We start from the raw sequence: 22,154 nt of genomic DNA, 5'->3' as shown, positions 1-22,154 counted from the left end.
CCAATACAATAATATGCAACGGTGTCCTCCGCCGGTGTTGTTTAATTAAAGCAGTCCCAGCTCCCAGAATATAGACGATTAAAAAAAAAACATGCTTCCCAAATTCAGTTAAGCATGCTCAAACACGATTTTTTTTAACTTGTCTAATTTTTTAGGGCATTCGCCTATAAAAACAGAAAATTCGCCCTTAATTTTAGAAAAATACACCTTAAAATTAGGGCAAATTACCCTAAAAACAGGAAAATATTTCTTATTTCAAGAAAAATCACCCTAAATTAAACCAAATTTCCATCGGGATTTTTTAGAAAATTTTTCTAAATACACGGGCGAATCGCCAGCGGATACGATTTATGGGCGATTTTCTAAATCCACGGGCGAAAAGTCAGTTTTTTAGGGCGATTTAGGGTAAAAATTTCTATGAGTGTATAGTTGTATATTATATCTGACTTTGGACTATGACTATGTACTTATAATTTTTAATGACCATCTTTTTGATAGTAGTATGAAAGTCTCTATTTTTAATGCGATTCATCGCTGGCTCATTAGGTTTTCCCATAGGCCACATTCACTAAATAGTTTGAAACCAAGTTCAGTGCTAAAACATGGTTGACCCGGTGCAGACACTACTACGTTGTGGATATTGGCATAGTCGAGTAATGGGATTGCTTAACTTCGAGGTGGATAGACAAACGGGAAGAGCTGTCACCACTCGACGGGCTACGATTTTTGCCGTTGCCCACAATATAGGTCTATTAATCCTTACACTCGTGCTCTGTCTGGGTGTTAAGACTGAACGACTTACCCTAACCAACGCTCGATTTCTGCACGAGTATTTCTTTCTTCTAACCGCGGTGGTGCGACATTTGGCTGTGGCGCTCATTTTGACCAGTAGATGGCGACACCGTTCTCGGATCATCAGATTCTGGAATCAATTGCTTCGGATGGTTAGCGAGAGACCCAATGTATTTTACCTATATCGCCGCAGGATAATACTAAAATTTATATTTGCTTTTCTAGCTGATGTTATGCACACGATCTTAGATCTAAGTGCTCAGCGGAAAAAGCTTAACTTATCCCTGGTCCTAAACATAGTTGTGTTGTACACAAAAAACACCATTTTCAATATAGGGGTGGGCCTGTATTATCTGGCTGAATTGCAAGTTCTTGGACTCTTCGAATTAATTAAGAGCGATCTTGAAAAGTTGATAAAGGAAACTGAAAGCGTGTGCCTAATTCGTAATCGTCGAGGAGGAGTTTTCGCCACAAAATGTTGTTTCTTGGCCGATCAACTGGATATTTTGGCCGAAAGGCACTATAACTTGAGAGCCATAGTGGACGAAATGACGGAACTTTTTAAAATACAAAGCCTTAGCATGAGCATGGTTTACTACCTCTCCGCCATGGGTACTATTTACTTCACATTCTGTTCGATTTGGTACAACAACACGGGATTTGACTCTTCATTATGGGGCTTCCTGCTGATTGCTCTATCCATAGCATTCCTCATAGCGGATAATTCCATCTCCCCCAATTTGGGATTTCTAATACAGGATCAGGTTAGGGAAATTAATGAAAAACTGTCAGAGCGCACTTTATTCAGTCAGGAATTGGATCCACGACTGGAAACAGTAGTAAGTTATCATTATTATTCAATTTTTCCTATATAATATATGTTTTTACGCAGTTTGAGAACTATAAGCTTCAGTTGGCCTGCAATCCGATTGAGTACAATATATGCGGACTTTTTAAAGTGGAACGCGATCGAATTATTGGAATGATAAACTCAGCCATTATGAGTTCTATTCTACTTGTTCAGTGGGAACTGAAATAAATATTTTTAATTAACAAAATACTGCTAGGCTTGTGCACTTAAAGAATTGGTGCTAACAAATTTAAATTTTATGTACTAAATGAAGAACTAAAATTAATAGGTGAATGCGCGTAGTGGAGCAATTCGCAATGCACTTAAAAATTAAATTAGTTTAAAATCAAGATGCGTATCAATATGAAGAAAAACATGTTTTGAAGAGTTGGGGTTTTCATAACACCAATATTTTGAGTGATTGCAGATGAAAAGATATCATCCCTAACAATCAGTCACCAATGTCGTAACTTCAGAGTCAGCGAACCGACTTGCCACTCGAGCAATTGTTCAGTATACCGCAATGGATAAACTACTCAAATGGTGCTTGTACACTTCATATTTGTTCGGGCGCGCTACCGGGCTTTTTAACTTTGAGGTCGATTTTAAAACATATCGAATTAAAGTTACCAGTAGAGCAACAATATGTGCAGCATGTTTACACACTCTCATCTTTATCTCAATGATTTACAATCTTTTAACTGTAGATATTTTGACCATTTTGTTGGACCATGCAAGTGGTCTTCGTAAAAACGTATACGTGGTCTTGGAATACTCCCAGGCTATTTGTGATCTCCTGACTTTGGTCAGTCGTTGGACCCAACGTAGGACCTTCATACGACTCTACAACTTGTTTCGCCGACTCTATCAAGAGAATCCTGAGATGAACCAATGGTGTTACCAAAAAATCATCGTTTCGAAGTGTTTCTGTATTAAGTTGGCGGAGATATTGCAAGTTATATTTTCCATTTATATACTACGAAATCAGCTGACCATTACCCTGTGTATAAGGATTTGGGCCATATTTTGCTTAAGAGCTATATTAAATGGGATAACTTCGCAGTACTTTATTGCCTTGGAAATTATTCGAGGGCGATATATCCTTCTGAACAAGGATTTAAAAGCGGTTTTAGCCGAAACTCACTCACTCAATCCCAACCGAAGGGGAGTATTTGTGACCACATGTTGCAGCCTCGCAGATCGCCTAGAGCAATTAGCGAACTCCCAATCTGAATTGCAAGGGCTCATCGAATGGCTTTTAAGAGCCTACAACGGTCCGGTCGTGTTCTTGGTCATCGTCTACTACTTAAACTTCTTGGGGAACTTTTATATATTATTCAGCTTTATTAAAATCAGCGGACTCACAAATGCTTGTCTTAACATTGGTGTAGTAGCCCTAACGACTTTAACAGTTTTTTACTTCGTCGATTGCTGTGTAAACTTGTTCCATGTATTTTACCTGCTGGACGCCCATGAAGAGATGGTCCAACTGCTAAGTGAAAGGATTCTTCTCCAACCAGGTTTGGATGAAAGATTAGAGGCAGTGGTGAGTCGAAAAGTCTCTAATATGAGAATCATTTGTAATGCTTTTATATTTTCTTTCAGATAGACAGCTTCACACTAAACCTGGTCCGAAATCCGTTGGAGTTTCGAATTCTTGGCTTATTTAAAGTGGATAGATTTGCATCATTTTCGTTTCTTAACTCTTTTTTAATCCACGTAATAATTTTAATCCAATATGATATTGAATATTTTTAAAACTATTAAATAAATTCAATGCTGGCTTAAATTTTGTACTAGTTTAAATGAAAATACAAATAAAATCATCATTTGGTAATACGTATCTGCGTAATAGATACTAAAATTTATACTAAAGATACTAAAATTGAAATTAAAAGCTTATGCAAATCCCTATTTTTATGCGATTAATCGGTGACACATTAGCTTTTCCCATAAGCAAAGTTCTATTTAATATTTAACAAAAACAGTTGAGTAGCGGGTATCTAATAGTCGGGGTAGTCGCTCGTCTACTTTTTTCAATGCAATCCATCACCGACTAATTAGCTTTTCCCATAGGCCTTATTATATTGATTGAATTGCCTAGGAGTTCATCGCTCAGTTTGCACTTACCAATAGTCGAGTTTAGTAGTGAAACATGTTTGACTCCGTGAGGGCGATTCTGCGCTTGGCATATTGCTATGGTCTCGTGGTGGGAGTATTCAACTTTGAGGTGGATTGGCGAACGGGAAAGGCTTCGGCCTCTCGACGAGTCACAATTTATGCGGCGCTACACAATTTTACCCTGATGACTCTGATATGTTTGCGCAGTCTCAGCGATAAGTCGACTTTTTCGGAATTAATCAATGCTCGATATCTCCATGAGTACTTTTTTCTGCTAATGACGCTGGTTCGACACTTTGCAGTGATGATCTCTCTGATCACCAGATGGTTCCAGCGTTGCAGGATCCTAAGACTTTGGAATAAACTAGTTCGAATGATTCGGGAAAGACCGCACGTGGTTCATGAGTACCGTCGCAGCATAATCCTAAAATTTGTAGTTGTCGTTCTATCCGACTCTCTCCACACAATTTTGGATCTAAGTGCTCAGCGAAAAGTTTTAAATTTTGATCTAGCCATAAATCTAATTATCTGGACCATATTTACCACCATATTCAACATGATCGTTGTTCAGTATTATTTGGCCGTACTCCAAATACTTGGGCTCTATAATATTCTGCTCCAAGATCTGAGGAATTTGATTCGTGAAGCTGAAACCATATGCTCAATTCGCAATCGGCGAGGAGGAGTTTTCTCCATAAAATGTTGCTCCTTGGCAGATCAACTGGATTGTTTGGCTGAAAGACATTCCACCCTGCAGGATGCACTTGACGAAATGTCGCAGCTTTTTCAAATACAGAGCTTTAGCATGAGCCTGGTCTATTATCTCTCCACCATGGGCTCTATTTACTTTACCTTCTGCTCGATTTTGTACAACACCACTGGATTCGGTTCGACATATTGGGGACTCTTGATGATTGCCTTGTCCACGACATTCTTCTATGCGGATAATTGGATATCTATTAATATTGGATTTCGGGCTCGCGATAAGCAAGATGAGATTATTCGAATATTAGCGGATCGCACTCTGTTCAGCCAAGAATTAGATGAACGACTGGAGACAGCCGTAAGTTTGGAATACTTTTTTTTAAATTTATTTATCTAATAATTGTACTTTACAGTTTGAGAACTTCCAGCTGCAATTGGTCCGTGATCCCTATGAGTTCTATGTCCTGGGACTCTTTAAAGTGGAACGAAATCGATTAATGGCCATGCTGAACTCAATTATCACTCATTCCATTCTTTTAGTTCAATGGGAACTGCAGCAAAATCGAACATAATTTTAAGAATATTTTAAAAACAAAATAAAGAAATGCTATTATAGTTTTCATAAAACTGTTTCAGCGCGTTGAAAAAAAAGATGATAGTGATGACTCATTTTTCATCCAACTGAGGAGATGTTTAGACCATCAATAAACTACCGAGTGCCAAAGGCATATGTAATTGGGCCGTAGAAAAGCGATAATGGCCGTTTCATGCACTGCCAGTTGGTAATGGAAATTGCCTGGCCGGGATTTCTTTGTAGTGCCAATTGCCAGGCATTTATAAACTTGGTCCTGTCTTCTTGCTGGGAAGACGGCAAGCTGGGAGGCTGAGAGCCCGGCGACAGTGACAAATCCAGCGACAGCAGCAATACTTTGCCGCAATTCGAGCAATATAAACGAGCTTCCATTCAATTTGCCCCTCGCCATCAGTTCGCTTAGCATAAGTCGCAATTTAATCCCGCACCGACATCCAACAACAGGCCACGACATTGCACTACCAGCATCCGGAGAATCGGAGTCGGAATCGGGAAAGGAATTGCTATTGGTATTGGAATCGGAGGAGCAGACAGACAGACTGGCAGGCAGACAATCGAACGGATGGAACCGGAGACATTTTAGCATAATGCATTGCCATTGCCACCGAGCTGCGACTCCTCCTCCTTCTCGTCGTTATCCTGGGACACAGACACACAATCCGGCACTTGGATCGGCTTGGTTAGGCTAACAATGCAATATTTTTTAACATCAACAGGGGCTTATCGTCTGTCGAGGAATCACACAGAAGTTTATTTATAAGTACGTCACTGGGCTTAAAAATTTACGCATCTCATTAGGACAATAATATTTCCAATTTACTTAAGAACTGGGTAATCGTTTTAGTTTTTAGATCCTTGAAACTTATGTAAATAGGATAATTATATTATTGAATAGGATAGAGCTCCAGTTGGCATTGAAAAAACTATCATAACAAACCTAACTTCAAACCCAAAACAATTATGTCGCACATGTAAGTTCTCCAAGGCTAAATAAAAATACCGAATATTTTTAATTTCGGTTTTCTAGACTGGCATCAAAGCTCGAGTGTCAATGTGGCGGAAAAGGTGGTCCAATCGACTCGGTTATAGCGCCGATTACTCAGGAACTTAGATGTATGCAGAAGGTGCTGAAAAGAGTGAGACGTTTTCAGATGATCGAACTTATTCGAAGGGAAACTGAGATGTATGACGCCGAGTTGAGGGCTCTGAACCTCTCCATTTGGCACGAAGTTGGTCCAAGATACTGCAAATAACTGAGAAAGGCACCTCAGTTCCACAGAAAGATTGACGTTCTTCAAAGTTTAGAACTAGTTTTCGTAAACATTTTGTTTTTAGCTGTTTTTCCTAAACTTTAAAATTCTTATTACCTTATTAAGTAAAAAAATGTGGAAAAAAGACAAATAGTGTCATAAAAAAAAAAAAAAACGTTGTGCCCAATAAAAGTAGCAGTAAAAGGCGATAGTCGAACTGATACAGGTCACAGTTATTTGGTTTTGCTAGATATTTTATATAATTCTTTCAAAATTTTCTAATCTAGTGTGCAGCAACAAGAAAAATACTTTATGAGGACCCAGAGAAATCAGTATCTCGCCTCAGCTAACACAATTCCCGCCGAACCATAACTTACTCGATATGCAAAGGAGCAAAACGGCGAAGGCTTCACCCAGAGTGCCTCAAAAATTCATAGGATTTCCCACAGCAGCGGCCGCGATGGCCCAACAAAAATGAGAATTAAATTGAATTTTCAAACGCCACGCACATAAATCCAAATGCCAAGGCAAACGAAAATGCAGCCGAAAAGGGAAAAATTTTGTAGTTTACTTTTGCCGTCGGCAACAGCGGCAGCAAAATGTTGCTCAAACATATCATAAATATTTGATTTTCGTTCATTTTTCCAAGGTCCCTGCGATTGCCAACTCCGTCTGAGCGGAATCGTCTGGCTGCGGATGGGGAAAATTGATAAGTTTTCAATGATTACGCCACGAGATTGATATAATTTTCGCGCAATTTCGCAGCAATTGGCAAATGTCACGCACGTGATAGTGGCATTTCGGTTTGCCAAAGATTAAGTTAGCCAAGGTAAATGCAATCTGAGAAGTATCAACTGAAAGTTTGATATCTGGGTTAAATATTAGACGGTTGTATCCCAAAATATGAAGAAAAATAAGGGAAAATGCATATTTAATATCAATAATAAAAGGTAAACAGTTTCATCCAATGCTAAATATTAATAACGGTTTCATAAACGTTTATGAAAAAATTAGGAATCAATTTCCTTTAAATTTATAATTAACTAGAACTTTAACAACTTTAGCAACCTCAATTTTGAGGTTAGAACTATAAAAAATCATTTTTTTAGTGGCAAATAAAGGATATTTAAACCGAAATTTTTTTATTTTTGACCATTTTCCGCAAGTAATAATCCGAAAATTAGTCAAATTATACTTTTTCTTAGGTTGTTAGCGTCTATCTGTTGTGGAGCCATCTGTTGGCATAGTTAAATTAGTGTTGTAAATTATATTTAAGCAATAACTATAGGTATCGTAACCCCTAAATACTCATCGATAAAAAAAATCGAATTATTAAACTATCATCTCCAAGAACTTTCTTTCCGCTTGTCATTCTTCTCAGCAGCAGACGTTCCGACGACAAGGAGTTAACTAAGTTTATTTTTGGATAAATCTACTGAAGCAAGATGACCAAGGGAACCACAAGCTTTGGCAAGCGCCACAACAAGACGCACACAATCTGTCGCCGCTGCGGGAATTCGTCGTATCACCTCCAGAAATCGAAGTGCTCCCAGTGCGGCTATCCCTCGGCCAAATCTCGCTCGTTCAACTGGTCCCGAAAGGCCAAGGGTCGCAAGGCCCAGGGAACTGGAAGGATGCGGTATCTGAAGAAGTTGCGCCGTCGTTTCCGCAACGGTTTACGTGAGGGAGGTTCCGCTATGAAGAAAGGGTCCTAAATAGGAACCAATAAAACCCAAGGGATGGCATGGATAACATAAAGTTTTCTCGAGTGTTTTAAGTATGCTTTGAGGTTAGTTTATAATATGGCATAAAGTTCTATTTAGAACTGGTATACGGTCCACACGTAAGTACCCCTAACGTGCTTTTAAATTTATGTTTTTGTATGTTGTGTGTACTTTGCATGTTGGATGCTTTGGTATATTGTGTGTTTGGTTTTTGGCTTGCGAGAAATGCATTTTATGAATTTTTTATGGCCTTTAATGTACACACACACCTGCCACCCGAATTGCACATGTGTGTTAGTGTGTGCTTAGAGAGGGACATAAAAAGAAAGAGACAGGCGAAGCAACACCTTTTTATATGTATGCCATGGCACATAAAGCTCGTGGCGAAAATCTGCTCACGCCCCAGGACGGTATTTCATCCCGACCTGGCCTAATCCGTCGCCATTTGGATTTTGGCCGCAGAATCTTGGCATGAAATATTCCCCGGGATTGCCGGGTGAAAAAGTTTTCCACTTGATTTATCTCTCTGGCACAGCGTCGAAACTTAAAGCAGTCGAAATGGGCGAGCGTGCAACAATTGCTCACGCCCACTCATTAATTTTTGGCCTGGACCAACGACTGGTTGGCATATGGCGTATGGCATATGGATAATACGTCCTCATTGTTATGCAACGACTGCAATTTTTAAAATAATGATGTCTGCCTTTACGCTGGAGATGGCGCTTTATTAATGCGACTGAAATGTAATGCAGATCTGGAGTGTGCAGTTCGAGTAGATTGACGGGACAGGCAGAAATAAGATGAGTTAAGGTCGAAATGTGGAATTTTTAACCCAAATAGTTCAGATTTTAAGATTTTTTCTTAAAAAACAAAATGAAAAAAAATACTTTATTTTAAATAAATAATTTTTAAATGTAGCATTCTAAAAACATTAGAGTTAAAGTTACGGAATATCTTTATAGATATCTTAAAGCCTTGATCTACAATAATTTAGATTAATTTTATGAAATGAACAAAATAACGTAAGATACAACATTTTCAGAAAAAGTTTGCTCTTGCACATAAAAAATAAATGAAATCGAATAAACTTTGATATTAAACTTGTGTATTATTTCTGAAAAATCGCCTTAAACAATAGGTTTGAGAGAAATTCCAATTTGTTGATTGAGCATTTTCAATGGACATTTTTCGCTGCGCTTGTTGTTTTTTTCATTATTTTTTTCGTGTTTCTGTATAGTTGTCATTCAGTGAGCTGCAAAGTCAGCGGCATTTAAATTTCGCTCACGATTGTCTCCGGATGAACAGTGCAGCGAGTGAGCAGAAGGAACTGCGAAGCAAACAGTCAAGGAAGAAATAACGCGGATTGAAAATCAACGGATACGGAACGGATGTACGGATACTCAGTACTCGGTACTCACTCCTCAGATGCATACCATAGCTCCCTCGCCACCTCCTCCTCTTTGTTGCCGCTGTATCTGTCAGTCGGTAGGAAAAACTGTCACTGCAATCAGATGCAATTAGAGCTTCCGAGGCCCTATCGCGGAAAATGGGGCGGAGGAGCCGGCCTTTGCAAAAGAAATGGAATGGAAATTGAAAACAGAAAAAGGGAAAGTGATTGGGCCAATGCGCATCTTCATTGAAAATTGGAAACTCGTTAGCTGAGAGAACCTCTTTCTTTCTTGGCAATGACTCTGTTGGGAGCTGCGAAAGTATGTCTAGAAAAGTAATTGATTACAAAAATTTAATTATGTTTATGGACGAGATTTTTTCTTTCATTAAGTTGGATTAACATACATTTTTTTCGCATTTGATAACTACTACTATGGTAGCAGAAATGGTAAATAAAAAAAATAAGTAAAAATAACAATGTCGATTATAATATTTTTGAAGATTTTGAGAATTTTTGTAATTTAATTTAAATTCTCATAAATAAATACAAAAAAAAAGTCTGTTAACTTAACTTTACACAAATATTTATTAATGTTAACATAATTAAATATGATTCTGTATTTGGAGGCTCTGAAAACTCGATTTAAATAAATTGCAACTATAATGAAGATTATCCCATGTTTAAGCACTGCGTTTTGCTCTATTCAAAAATAAGATACATTTTCATAAAATCGCTGTACACCGAAAATCCTAAATGAAGGAGACTGAGATTGTGATGACCCCATCAGGTTGGGAAAAACCACATTTTGTGGTGTTTGTCGTGTTCTGCGGTTGGATTTGTTGATGCCGTTGCTGATGCTCTTGCGTGCCGACATGGCATCAAAAATTCCAATTCCCGTGAATAAATACGATCTGGACCCAGGGGCCTTTGGCCAGCTTGGCTGGCATATCGTGTTGGCACAAACATTAATTAAAATTCATTAGAGTGTGGACTGTAGAATAACCGAGTTTAGTAGAGGCCAAAACAATTGGCAGTCCATATTCAGCACTGTAATCCCTTTCAATCTCAGCTGGATAAATATTAAATGGACCAGTTCGTACTCAAGACTCGACTTCGTTGCGGCTCAGCAAAATTCAAATGTTTGGCATAAAAAATGCATAAATTATGCAAACCATTTAAGAGGCAAACAAGAAGGAAAAATCGAAACTGCCTCAACATTTTTGCCTTGGTCAAAGCTTTGAAAAATTGATGTTGGCCAGCCCGAAAATTCCGACATCTGTATGTTGGTGTGTGTGCCTAAATGGACATCTGAGCAGAAAGGAGGCCCAAAGTGAAAGTAGCCCGAAAGTCTTATAACATGGCTTTTAAAACTGCTGCCGCCCACTTGGTCCCGTTTACTGGGCAGTATAAAATATTCATGCGTTTTATATGTGAAAACGAAAGGGGCGGCGAAAAGGGGATGGGTAAGTTGCCAGGCCTATGTCACAATAAAAGTCAAGAAGCTTTTGCGTGCCGTAATTAATGTAAATCCTCCTTTTACTTTCCTATACCATACCCCTTTTCGCAGAGAACGAGTGCAATTGGGTTGGGACCAACTTCTTATGAGGTATGTTTCTGGTGAAAACATGTAATACTTAGAAAGGGAAAGGAGTTGGCTTAAAACTTCTCAAGGCAAATAAATAAATATTCCTAAAATATATTGAGAAACTTTTTTTAAAAGCAAAATTAGACGAAAGGCCGAAATTATATATTTTATACCTAAAAGGTACTACTACTGTCGTTACCATTTGCATACCCCTTCACTTGTTTTTGGATCTACTCCATTGACAGCTGCAAGCCGCCAGAGGGCGCCTGTCAACCCTCCTCTCAATATATGTATGCACCGTGTAATTGATTTTCTGTTTACGCACTGCCCCGAAAATCGGGAGCAGATGGAAGTGGGCGTGGTCGGTGGCAGAAAAGTTGCCGAGCCTGATGCTTCCGGTTACTTCTTGTTATTATATTTCATTTGCCGTCAACTTTGTTGTGATGCCTGATTCCTGCACATCGTGAATAACCCAACAACAAGTCGGAAGCCCAAAACTCTAAGCCATGATAGGGATATTTAATACCCAGTGAATAGTTTTGGCAAGTTTAAAGTGCTTTTTTCACAAAATTTAAGCTTTAAAACAAAATAAAACAAAATAACGTTACCTATACAATTTGTAATGGTATCATATCAGTGTTGTTTTGAAATCCATTATTAAGGTGTCTAAAAGTATGCAACAATATATTTAGAGAGCGGAATTTCAATGGACTCAATACGAAAATCAAAGCTTTTATATGTTATCTGTATAGTTTTTATATAATTTTTTTTTTATAAAATTTTAAAGATTTAATGAAATTTATGCATTTTCCTTAAATTTTGCTTTAAAAATGTTTGGAGAACTTGAAAATGACTTGCAGTACTAGTACTGCAAGTTAGATATTCAGTTCCATTCTGGTGTATCCTGCTTTCTAATGGGTATGCCCAAAGTTTTCATTGCAACTTTTGCGATATTTCTGCTTGGCGGTGTAGAGGGGAAGAAGACCCCTTCAAAAGGGGGCAGGAAGTCCGGCGGGGCGGAGGGCACATGCCAACACTTGTTTTCTGTTAAGTGATTTAGGCAAAACTTTTGCACCCTCCCCTCGGTGCGATTTTGCCGCTGTCAGGGAGCGTGTGCCATTCGTGTTTGGCATTTTGGGCTTAGAAGTAGACGAGGGGCGCCCGATGGGTTCCTCCTATGTTGCAGGTCCTTCTGTTGCGGTTCCGCTTGAACTCGGTAATATTCTGAAACACCGGAAATGTTTTACAAAACTTTCGCGAAAAGCTACGCGCCAGCGACAGCAAATTGAACGAAAACCGTTTAAATGCTTGCCACATAATCGCCGTCAAGTGAAATTCATTTTCTTGACAAACAACATGAACTTCAAAGGAACCTGGCCAAATCCCCGCTTTTGAGTTGCTCAAAGGAAATTGAAATTGTTAAATGTGTGCGGGAAACTAGAAAAACTGTCAAACTGGTTTAGCGACTGTCAGGGATTGATGTATTGCTCATCTCATGTTCCGGGACTTTGGATTGATGATTTCCTGCAAATGAAAGGAGCTCGATTGTTTATAGATTTATGAACAAAGGTAAAGGTTAAAATAGGCAGTCAACTTTTTATTGGAGGAGTTTTAAATCTGTCATGGATTGCGCTTTAGGCGCATGACATGAGTGGGAGAGAGAAAGACACATTCGAAATTCGAACTGACCTGATAACATTTCAAGCATATCGAATTGTGATGCCGCATATCAAGTCAAAATTAATACCCCATGATATCAAATTGATCTTCGTTTAATATCAAGTTCTTTTTGGGTGTATGAGCAACAACTTGACTTTGCAAACAGCCATTACGTATTCAACGCATTCTTTTGACATCGTAATCGACTTTTACCTCCGCATATTTATCCCCTTTGAATTCCACATAATATTCGATATTTTCCCGAAATTTACCCAGCCCCTCCGAGGAACCTGACAAGTTTACTTACTTTGCTGCTATCTGACAGCATTAAAACTGTCTCCTCGAATTCTGACTTGCCAGAAGAATTTCCCCGGCCAAAGTTTGTCTGGGTAACCATATTACATGGATAACACCCACAAAACACTAGCAACATCTTCAGCAGCAGCACGCGAGAAATGTTTCGTGACAAAGAATTCCAAGAGTTAAAAAATAAAATAGGAGAAAAAATAAAATAAAACAGAGGAAACCCGAAAGCGAAAACGGAGGAAAATTGAGCTAGGGAAGAAAAACGCTTGCGAGAACATAGTAAAGCGTGGCAAGTAGGAAACTTTGAAGTTTTATTAAAAATACACACCGCAACATTCCTCAGGAACTTTTCGCACACGGAAAACGTGAGATAATTTACTAGAAGCGAGCTGCCGGACGAGCTGCTCTTTTTGCAGGTGGAAAAGCGTAGCCGAAAACCGGCAGCGAAGTGTCAAGTAGTTTGGATAAACTTTTGTGACAGCTCAATTTGGAAGGGAAAATATACGTACGTACGGCATTCCCAGGCCAAGCTGCTTCTTTAGCCAACAGAGCAGAATATTAGAATATTAATAGTGAGCTTTGCAGGGGACAACTAATGAGCGGAAGTCCTCTCCAGGGGGTCCAAACTCTGAGGAAAGCCTTGAAGTGGGTTCTCATATTCTCGAAAGTCAGGAAAACGGAGGATTTAAGTCAGAAAGTTTGGTCAACAAGTCTGAAAGTGAAAGAGGGACACTGTGTGAGTTTATTTCCACGACTCTTTAATGATTAATCCAAAAACCAAGCCAGTCATTTAAAATGCATCTAAATAATGAAGAAGGAAAAGAAGTTGTTGTATATTTTATTTTATAGCTAAGAAATCAGAAAATGGAAATTTATGGTATTACAGATGTTATTTTTCAAGCAAAACTTAAGATCATATTTATTACAAGAAAAGTAAAAAAAATTTTAACTTGCTGTGCGTGGATAATAGCTTTTAAGAAATATATTAACGTATATAAAAAAATTTTGTATTTTTTAATATTTTGGGTGGAGAAAGCCGCTTGAAATGGCATTGTTAATACGACTCATCCAGATTCCAATCGACAGTTCGTCCATATCCTCACTTGTAAAACATATTGATTGAGGACATGGTAAAACAATATGGAAACACCTTCGGAGGTGAGGCAAACACAGCTGCAGAGCGACAGAGATCCACAAACATGCACTTAACTAACCAGTTCCGCCCAGCCTTCCGATTTCCATCGCTCCACTTTGCCGGGGAAAATGAACAACATGTTGTGGTTATGGAAATTAGCTCAGGAGGATGACAAACAGTGTGCGTGCCAAGATTTATGCCCCGATGTTGCCCGATGTTGAAACTACTGCTGCTTCAGATGCAACATATCCTGCGAAATGGGAAACGGGAGCACCGAATGAGGACACATGTCCTCTGTTGACAGGACGATGTGAACCGGAGAGCAAACCCTCTGGCTAATTGGTATTTATTGCTACTTAAATGCTCAAAACTTGTTGATACTTTTCACCTCGTATTTCAAGCAGTTTTCCAGCCACTCGAACGGGAAACGCCCCCAAGATGTCGGCCACGCATTTCGAAAGAGAGGGAAAGTCGAGTGAGGAAGAGCATCAGCCAATGGAAGATCGGTTGGCTATAATTAGGCGCAGAATCGCTAGAATCTCGGCGATCTCGGGGAGCAACACATATGTTTCGGATTCGATTTTTTTTGTTTTTGGGGGGATGGCGAAGGGAATTCTGGTGATCTCTCGACGAGCACACTCTTTTGATTTTGAGGCTAATTTCAGTGGGCACACGACTTTGGCACGGTTTAGTATCGTCGCGACAATTATCGTAATTAACTCGTTTATGTGTTGTGTGCTAATCCAATTACCAAGTTCGCACAGGATGCCCCCAATCGTGGCAGGCGAACAGAACACAAATTAATTCAATCAATCGGATTAAGAATCACTTGTATTGTCTCGAGTTCGGGATCTTGAATTAGTCGAAAGTGTTTTTAGCAAATTAAAAAACCAATTATCAACGGTTAATAGTTCAAACTATTATTTGAAATAAATTACGACGGATTTTTCAAACATGCTAAACTATCAGCAGCAATTGCATTCGCTGCCCGTCGGCAATCCGGGAAATTTCTACTACGGACCGACGGGATCGCTCTCTCTAACGGTTTCCGGCGAGATATATTCTAACCAACAGTCGCACAATCCAGAGGCCGAGGACAAACTGATTGATCGCGAAGAGAGTGCTCGAAATATGGAGAAAATGCACAGATTCTCAGTTGATAATATCATGGAAATGAAGCACGATGCCTATGCCAAAAGCAAAATGTCCTTGGAACTCAATAACAACTACGGTGAGTTCGAGTGTCTACTAAATATTCTAAATTGAGACACTATAAAAAATAATATTTTACAAACGAAATCTAACCAAGAGTACCATCACCCCATGTTCTAAACAATACATTTTATTATAACGACAAAAAAAGGACGTTCATAAAAAATTTCAACCTTTGTGTAAATAGTTTTATAATTTTAAAACCTTACTTAATTTCAAAAATCCACTTTTAAGTAGTTATAAATTTTGTGAAATTAACATTAATGAGGTGCTTGTGATAATCACAATAAAAATAAAATTTAATTCAGTTAACTTATTTTTATACCCGTTACTCGTAGAGTAAAAGGGTATACTAGATTCGTGCAAAAGTATGTAACAGCTAAAAGGAAGCGTTTCCGACCCCATAAAGTATATATATTCTTGATCAGGGTCACTAGCCGAGTCGATCTAGCCATGTCCGTCTGTCCGTCTGTCCGTCTGTCTGTCTGTATGAACGCTGAGATCTCAGAAACTACAAAAGCTAGAAGGTTGAGATTTCCCACACATATTCTTTGGCTTCCTACGCAGCGCAAGTTTATTTTAGCCGAGCGCCACGCCCTCTCTAACGCCCACAATCGCCCACTAACGATTTTAAAATGGGTCCTGCGCCCACATCTTTAAAGATTTCCGAGAAGTATATATGCAATTTTGTTGTGTATATTTATACCTATCGAAATGTAGAAGACATTTTTCAAATCGGACCATTCATTAAAAAGTTATACGCTTTATAAATTGTCAACATATATCTATCTCCCTCGCACTCCCTTTAGCTGCGTTACGATTATTAGTCGGGACACCAACCCGACACAGCGTTCGCACTCGCTTTAGCTGAGTGACGGGTATTAGATAGTCGGGACACGAACCCGACTATAGCGTTCTCTCTTGTTTTAAAATGGTTTTATTCGTCCTGTTTTTTTCAAAAAAATGTGTTAAATTCATTTTAAAAGCTATTAAAAAAGCAATAACATTGTTTTTTCATTTTTTGTATATTTAAATACAAATTTGAAAATCTATTTTCAACGATTTAATTGGGTTTAAAACCAAAACTAAATTACTTTAATTTTTATTTATTGTCTTTCAACAAAATGTTGAGTCCGTCAAAGCGGTAATAAAAATAGCTAAAGCCTTTTGGTTTCGTAGTTAAAATTTCTATTTTCTTTTGAAAATAACTTCAGTGGGCTCACACTTAAGTTTATTTATCTTTAAATCCTCATAATTGACATAATTACCAGATGTGCAACAGAATGCGTAATGCCAAAGGAGTTCAGGTAGTTGAGGTACTTACATAAGCATATTCCGAGCCAAGACTTTGTGGGGCTTAGCGAGAGCGTCTGTGGCCTAATTCATAAATGATAAATTCATCCGAGATGCGAGCCAAGAGAACTTGTGACATTATTCGCACAACTGCATAATCATAGCTATATCTTTACACATGCATAAGTAAGTGCGTATATATGGAATGGGATATATATTGCATATATAAATGTGTTCGGGTTGTGGGGCAACTCATGGATGACAATTAGGTGCCAGATGTGGGCGACATTCGCTCATTTCATATCTCCCAATGCCGGTGCAATGTCATCTCCGTGCATTTTTCCTGTTGCGGTTGCGGCTTTAACCCCCCCGGTTTTCCTGTATTAACCCACCGAGTGGAAACTGTCAACATATTGCTACTGGTTGTCAGCCTCAGCATAATTTGCAGCGAAATCCTAGCCAAAAAACCGAGGATCTCACGAAAGAACTGAGACTCTAATAGTTCGCCATAAAGTTTTTCCTTTCTCGCTCCCGGTCGCTAGTTGCCTTTATTTTACTTTTTTTCGTGGCAGGAGGAAACATTTCCGAGCCGACAACACTTCAACATTGTCAACATGACAAAACGTAATCAAAGCTGACATGATATTCCCTCAGTGGCCGCATGCCTTTGAAGCATCCGAGGTAGCGAGTAGCTACCACGACTATAATTTCCAAGTGGAGCATATAAAACGCCAGTCCCACTGTAACCAGTCCCAGACGCAGCACGCACTATACTCCCTGCCCTTCCCATGCCATCCCATCCCATCCCATCTCTTCCCTCGTTTATTTTCGTCGCTCCATTGGATTGTAACATGTGTCGGCTGCATCCGAGCACTGGAAAAATAAATACTACCTGATTCTAATTACAAATAGAAAATCCCAACATTTAAGTAATCCCTAAAAGTAGCACACGATTCTATTGTTATTTAAAACCGTAAGCATTTAAATTTTAAAATTAAAAGAAAGTGAAAAATATTTTTTTTTTAAATGTTTTAAACGTTCTGCAACCGCTTTGCAGTATACATGTATTATATATCGACTTGTATTTAAGCTTATTGCTTTTCAAGAACAATAAGTGTTGTATTCCTAATATCAGAATTAAAACAATTACAATTATATTTCTATAAATATTATACTTGTTAATTCGATTTCAGAATATTTATGTGACATAATTATTAAGAAAAAGAAAGATCTATGTGTAACAATTAAAAAAACCATCTTTATAAATTTTTTTCCCTGTGTAACTCCTTTGCCTTTCTTCACCCCTTGCCGTTGCCGCTGAATCCAATCTGATTGAGGTTTCCCTTTCGATTTGTTGGTTTTTTATTAAGCCGCAACTGTTTTTTATCGCTCGTTGGCAATTCAAATTAAAGATCTTCCCTTCACTCACTCCCTAAACTGCCTTTCCAATCCCCGGGGACATCATTTGCCGATGCAGTTGCTCTGGCTTCCCACTTTTTTCGTATGTATATGAAGTGCTCCGAGCTGATCTACGATGCAGTTCCCAACTTCGTGGACAGCTTGGCTGACAAATTGAGACAAATGGCGTGGGTAGGAAAATATCTGATGCAGATAGGGATAGTCACGGCAATGGCCACCCTGAAGCAGAACCAAGATATTCAAAAACAAGCGGAAAGAAAACAAGAACTCAGAAGCAATTTATCGAAAAAGAAATGCATACGCAAAAAAATATGAATAAGAACATTAAAAAAAAGATAATCAGATATTTTCTGAATTTAAAAAGGAAATATTTATTTTAAAAAAGTATCATCACATGTCCAAGCCCTTTTTTAACTATATCTATGTATCAATTTTAAAGTCATTTGATTTTATTTGGAATATTTAATTATGTATTACTTAAGAAAAACACCCAAATCTCGTTGGCTGTTAACTAAAGTTTAACATCTTTCCCTGGTGTCCTCTCCAATTAGCTCCGAAATAGAAAATTCAAAGGAAAATATCTTTAATCTTTTGTAAAACGATTTCCAAAGCAAATTCTATGGAAAATCAATTAACGGGTAGCCAGAAGCGGAGAGCTCGCTTATGACCGCTTAATGTCACAATTTCACTTTAATTAATAGATCGTAAATGTGCTAGCTCATGTTTGTTGGGCGACGAAATTAGTAGACAGCTGTCCGCCGATGTCGTCAAAAGATATTTTATGGTTGATGCCATTTGTTTATGACCCTCATGCCGACCCCCACATCCCTCCCCCTTTGAAGACCAAGCCGAAGGATCAAACGGAATGCAAAATTTTATGTGTTCACGACAACCCATAAAAGTAACGAAAATTCTTAGCTGGCTGCCAAATTAATTGATATCCGTTGGCTCTTATCGATTATTTACGAGCTGGTTCCCCCTGTTTTTCCCCGTTTTTCCAGCCACTGTCCGTCAAAGAGATTTTGCATTCGCCCCCTTAAGCTAGAAACCCAAAAGTAAAAGTGAAAATTCCCAATTTAATGGCTCCCTGATTGCAGGAGGAAGTGGAGGTGGCAGTGGAGCTGGCTGCTCCGGAAATCTCCCAGTTGGCCACTCGAGGAAGCCGCGCCGCAATCGCACCACCTTCAGCTCCGCCCAGCTAACCGCCTTGGAGAAGGTTTTCGAGAGGACCCACTATCCGGACGCCTTTGTTCGCGAGGAGCTGGCCACCAAGGTGCATCTCAGCGAGGCCAGAGTTCAGGTGGGTTTTTAATTACAATAAATCGCATTTAAAATTAATTAATGGAGAAAACAATAAATGCAAGACAGGCACTTAATTGTTGTCTTGTTTTTATAATAATTGAACACGGATTAAATATAATATTAATTATTAGGTATTGAATCACTCTAAAAATAAATTAAACTGTTAGTTTTGCACTTTATAAAAAAAAACTATTGAAAATTACATCTTATACAGAATTACATTGATTACACTATGCAGCATCAAAAATTAACCTCGATGAATGCTATATTTTTGGATTCGTTACGAATTCCCAAATTAAACTGCGTTTTCCAAAGAGTTCCCCGACGCAAGGATTCTTAGCAAAAGGACCTCAAAGTTCGAAAAATGCTGAAATTGACCACCTTTGCGGAGCTCTCAGAGGCAAATGGATGCATGGCTTGGTTCGAAGTTAAAGTTTTTTAAAAGATACATCCTTTATCTTTCAAACCCCATACATAAAATAATTTTAGGATTTTTTTTAAGGCAGAAATAAATTCAAAAAAACATAGTCAAAAAACTGAAAAACATACAGCTGCGGTCAAAATAGTAGCAGTGTTGCCGCCTTGTGTTTTTTAAAGTTTGATGTTGTAATTTTTTCTTATCCAATTAGTCTAATAGTAAAATTATAATCTATACAATATTACCAGGAAAAAATCAATTACAACAACAAACTTTTAAATACACAGGGCGGCAACACTACTACCATTTTGACCGCTGCTGTATACTTTTATGTTTTTTGACTATGTTTTCTAGAATTTGTTTCTGCCTCAAAAATAATCTTAAAAATTTTTTAAGTATGGGGTTTAAAAGATAAAGGTTGTATCTTTTAAAAAACTTTAACATCGAATCAAACCATGCATCCATTTGCCTCTGAGAGCTCCGCAAAGTTGGCCAATTTCAGAATTTTTCGAACTTTGAGGTCCTTTTGCTAAGAACCCTTGCGTCGGGGAACTTTTTTGAAAACGCAGTTTAACTTGGGAATTCGTAACGAATCCAAAAATATAGCATCCATCGAGGTAAATTTAAAAAGCACTAAAAATGCTGCACAGTGTTATTATAAAATATGCAAATATTACAAATTTACCAAAAATGTATTCCGACATGGCTAAGCTGCTCAGGCCATTGGTTGTTTTTGTTATTTTCTCGAATATCCGTGGAATAATTATTTTTCCCTCTGCTTATTAACTCAATTTACAACAGAAATAATTGAGGTAAATACACAGCTGAATAAATAAACCACATTCTAATGTATCAAATGAAAAGACAAAATCGCATTACTTGAATATTAAATGAATTTTCTAATGAATGATAAAAAGGTAAAACCTTAAGGAGATTTTACCTAAATCATTAAAGGAATTATTGCACAAGCTCAAGCGCTGTTTGCATAGTTAAACCCAATCTAAGGTCCAGCTATTTTCGCCCATTCATTCCTTTATCAATTACTTGGACGCATGTTTCAGGTTTGGTTTCAGAATCGGCGGGCGAAATTCCGGCGAAACGAGAGGAGCGTCGGTTCGAGGCCTCTGCTGGATGCTGCTCCTCAGCTGGTGCCGGCGCCCATTAGCAATAATATGCACAAATATGCCAATCTGCCCCACCCACCGCCACCGCCGCCCCCCGGGGCGTATGCCCTAAATTTTGGGCCTCTGGAGCTGCGTTCGTGCCAAAATTATACGAACTGCTATGGAGGATTCACTGCGAATCCGTCGTCCAACAGCGGGGTCTGCTCCTTCTTCGGGGCCACAAACTACTGTGTGGCGGCCAACTATGCGAAGAACGCCTATCCGCCGCTTTGATGACGAGGGCTAGCTGCTGCTTTAATGGGCCCCCAGAGGTTACTTCATGCATATGTATTTCAATTAGCCAAATTGCATTAATGCTTAAAAGTGTATTAAGTCTAACCTATTCGCCTACCTGACTAATATTTATATTTATACGATACCCACACAGATGTGACACGCACTGAAGGAAGCTCCCAATAAATAACATTTTCTAAGACTACAAAAAGGGGGTTTTTATTAGATTGGGGAATAGGGGAAATGTATTATTTATTATGTGAGTTTAATGATTTAAAGGTGAATAAATATTAAAAAAATTCTTGTATTAAAACAATATATATTTTTATTTAAATAAATATTTTGATTTAAGACTCGTATACCTAATTTGTATTTATTTTAAAAAACATATGTTTATTCTGATTTACCTATTGTAAAAAATCTATTATGGACTTTATTATTTTGGTCTATTTATTATAACTATAGTTATATAGTTTTTAAAAATATATTTTATTTTGGTTTTTAATTTTATTATGACCACTTACCTTAATAAAGACTTTTTGGTATAGGGTAAGCTATAGGTTAATTGGCAAATTGTATTAAAACAATTAAAAATATTTTACTCCTTCCTTCCATAGATAACACCTTTAATTGAACCCATCATCTTGTGAGCAAGAAGCAATTAGCTCCTTCCTGATATGTCAAAGTTTTCCATTTATTAAACTGTCACTCTGGCGTATGAATATGATATGGTTTATTTAATTATTGACTTAGTAATATGATTTAATTAAAAATTCATATTTCCCACACACTCACAGGCAAAGCAGCTCGAGGGTTCCAACATACTCGTATGTGCTATTTCACCCGCATGTGTTAATTTGTATAATAAAACTTAATTAAAGTCAAAACAAATAAACAAACGAGCGGGGGAGGCGCATAAATAAACACTCGAAAGCAAACAGAGTGCGGGAAAACTTTTGCCTAGCCGCAAACGTTGGCAAGGCGAAGCCGCAATCAAAGTAGAT

General features: G+C 38.2%; 5 protein-coding genes across 5 annotated transcripts; all 5 read left to right on the top strand.

Annotated features, from left to right (window-relative positions):
- Positions 1–892: 892 nt before the first annotated feature.
- On the top strand, positions 893–1,831 carry LOC108063313 (putative gustatory receptor 59c). Its single transcript, XM_017150374.2, has 3 exons — positions 893–944; positions 1,018–1,631; positions 1,685–1,831. Exons 1-3 carry the CDS (start codon positions 893–895, stop codon positions 1,829–1,831), a joined length of 813 nt encoding a protein of 270 aa, XP_017005863.2.
- Positions 1,832–3,797: 1,966 nt separating this feature from the next.
- Positions 3,798–5,040, top strand: Gr59c (Gustatory receptor 59c). Its single transcript, XM_017150373.2, has 2 exons — positions 3,798–4,826; positions 4,882–5,040. Exons 1-2 carry the CDS (start codon positions 3,798–3,800, stop codon positions 5,038–5,040), a joined length of 1,188 nt encoding a protein of 395 aa, XP_017005862.2.
- A 906-nt stretch (positions 5,041–5,946) lies between these two features.
- Positions 5,947–6,515, top strand: LOC108063331 (uncharacterized). Its single transcript, XM_017150392.3, has 2 exons — positions 5,947–6,031; positions 6,088–6,515. Exons 1-2 carry the CDS (start codon positions 6,021–6,023, stop codon positions 6,311–6,313), a joined length of 237 nt encoding a protein of 78 aa, XP_017005881.2. The 5' UTR covers positions 5,947–6,020; the 3' UTR covers positions 6,314–6,515.
- A 1,150-nt stretch (positions 6,516–7,665) lies between these two features.
- RpL37-2 (Ribosomal protein L37-2) lies at positions 7,666–8,068 on the top strand. The gene has a single exon (XM_017150386.3). It carries the CDS (start codon positions 7,756–7,758, stop codon positions 8,023–8,025), a length of 270 nt encoding a protein of 89 aa, XP_017005875.1. The 5' UTR covers positions 7,666–7,755; the 3' UTR covers positions 8,026–8,068.
- Positions 8,069–14,731: 6,663 nt separating this feature from the next.
- Positions 14,732–21,328, top strand: LOC108063322 (paired mesoderm homeobox protein 1). Its single transcript, XM_017150384.3, has 3 exons — positions 14,732–15,340; positions 19,131–19,333; positions 20,815–21,328. Exons 1-3 carry the CDS (start codon positions 15,064–15,066, stop codon positions 21,148–21,150), a joined length of 816 nt encoding a protein of 271 aa, XP_017005873.2. The 5' UTR covers positions 14,732–15,063; the 3' UTR covers positions 21,151–21,328.
- Positions 21,329–22,154: the final 826 nt, after the last annotated feature.

This window comes from Drosophila takahashii, chromosome 2R, assembly GCF_030179915.1.
Source record: "Drosophila takahashii strain IR98-3 E-12201 chromosome 2R, DtakHiC1v2, whole genome shotgun sequence".
Lineage (NCBI taxonomy): Eukaryota > Metazoa > Arthropoda > Insecta > Diptera > Drosophilidae > Drosophila > Drosophila takahashii.
The sequence above is the reverse complement of the archived record's forward strand: the minus strand, read 5'-3'. Positions and strand labels throughout refer to the sequence as shown.

Bases quoted from the DNA above. Each gene is read 5' to 3' on its own strand.
- LOC108063313 (XM_017150374.2), top strand. From the start codon at position 893: ATGGCGACACCGTTCTCGGATCATCAGATTCTGGAATCAATTGCTTCG. The intron at 945-1,017 runs GTTAGCGAGAGA...TTGCTTTTCTAG, and splicing joins GGAATCAATTGCTTCGGATG to CTGATGTTATGCACACGATC. The intron at 1,632-1,684 runs GTAAGTTATCAT...GTTTTTACGCAG, and splicing joins ATCCACGACTGGAAACAGTA to TTTGAGAACTATAAGCTTCA.
- Gr59c (XM_017150373.2), top strand. From the start codon at position 3,798: ATGTTTGACTCCGTGAGGGCGATTCTGCGCTTGGCATATTGCTATGGT. The intron at 4,827-4,881 runs GTAAGTTTGGAA...TGTACTTTACAG, and splicing joins ATGAACGACTGGAGACAGCC to TTTGAGAACTTCCAGCTGCA.
- RpL37-2 (XM_017150386.3), top strand. From the start codon at position 7,756: ATGACCAAGGGAACCACAAGCTTTGGCAAGCGCCACAACAAGACGCAC.
- LOC108063322 (XM_017150384.3), top strand. From the start codon at position 15,064: ATGCTAAACTATCAGCAGCAATTGCATTCGCTGCCCGTCGGCAATCCG. The intron at 15,341-19,130 runs GTGAGTTCGAGT...CCCTGATTGCAG, and splicing joins GGAACTCAATAACAACTACG to GAGGAAGTGGAGGTGGCAGT. The intron at 19,334-20,814 runs GTGGGTTTTTAA...CGCATGTTTCAG, and splicing joins TCAGCGAGGCCAGAGTTCAG to GTTTGGTTTCAGAATCGGCG.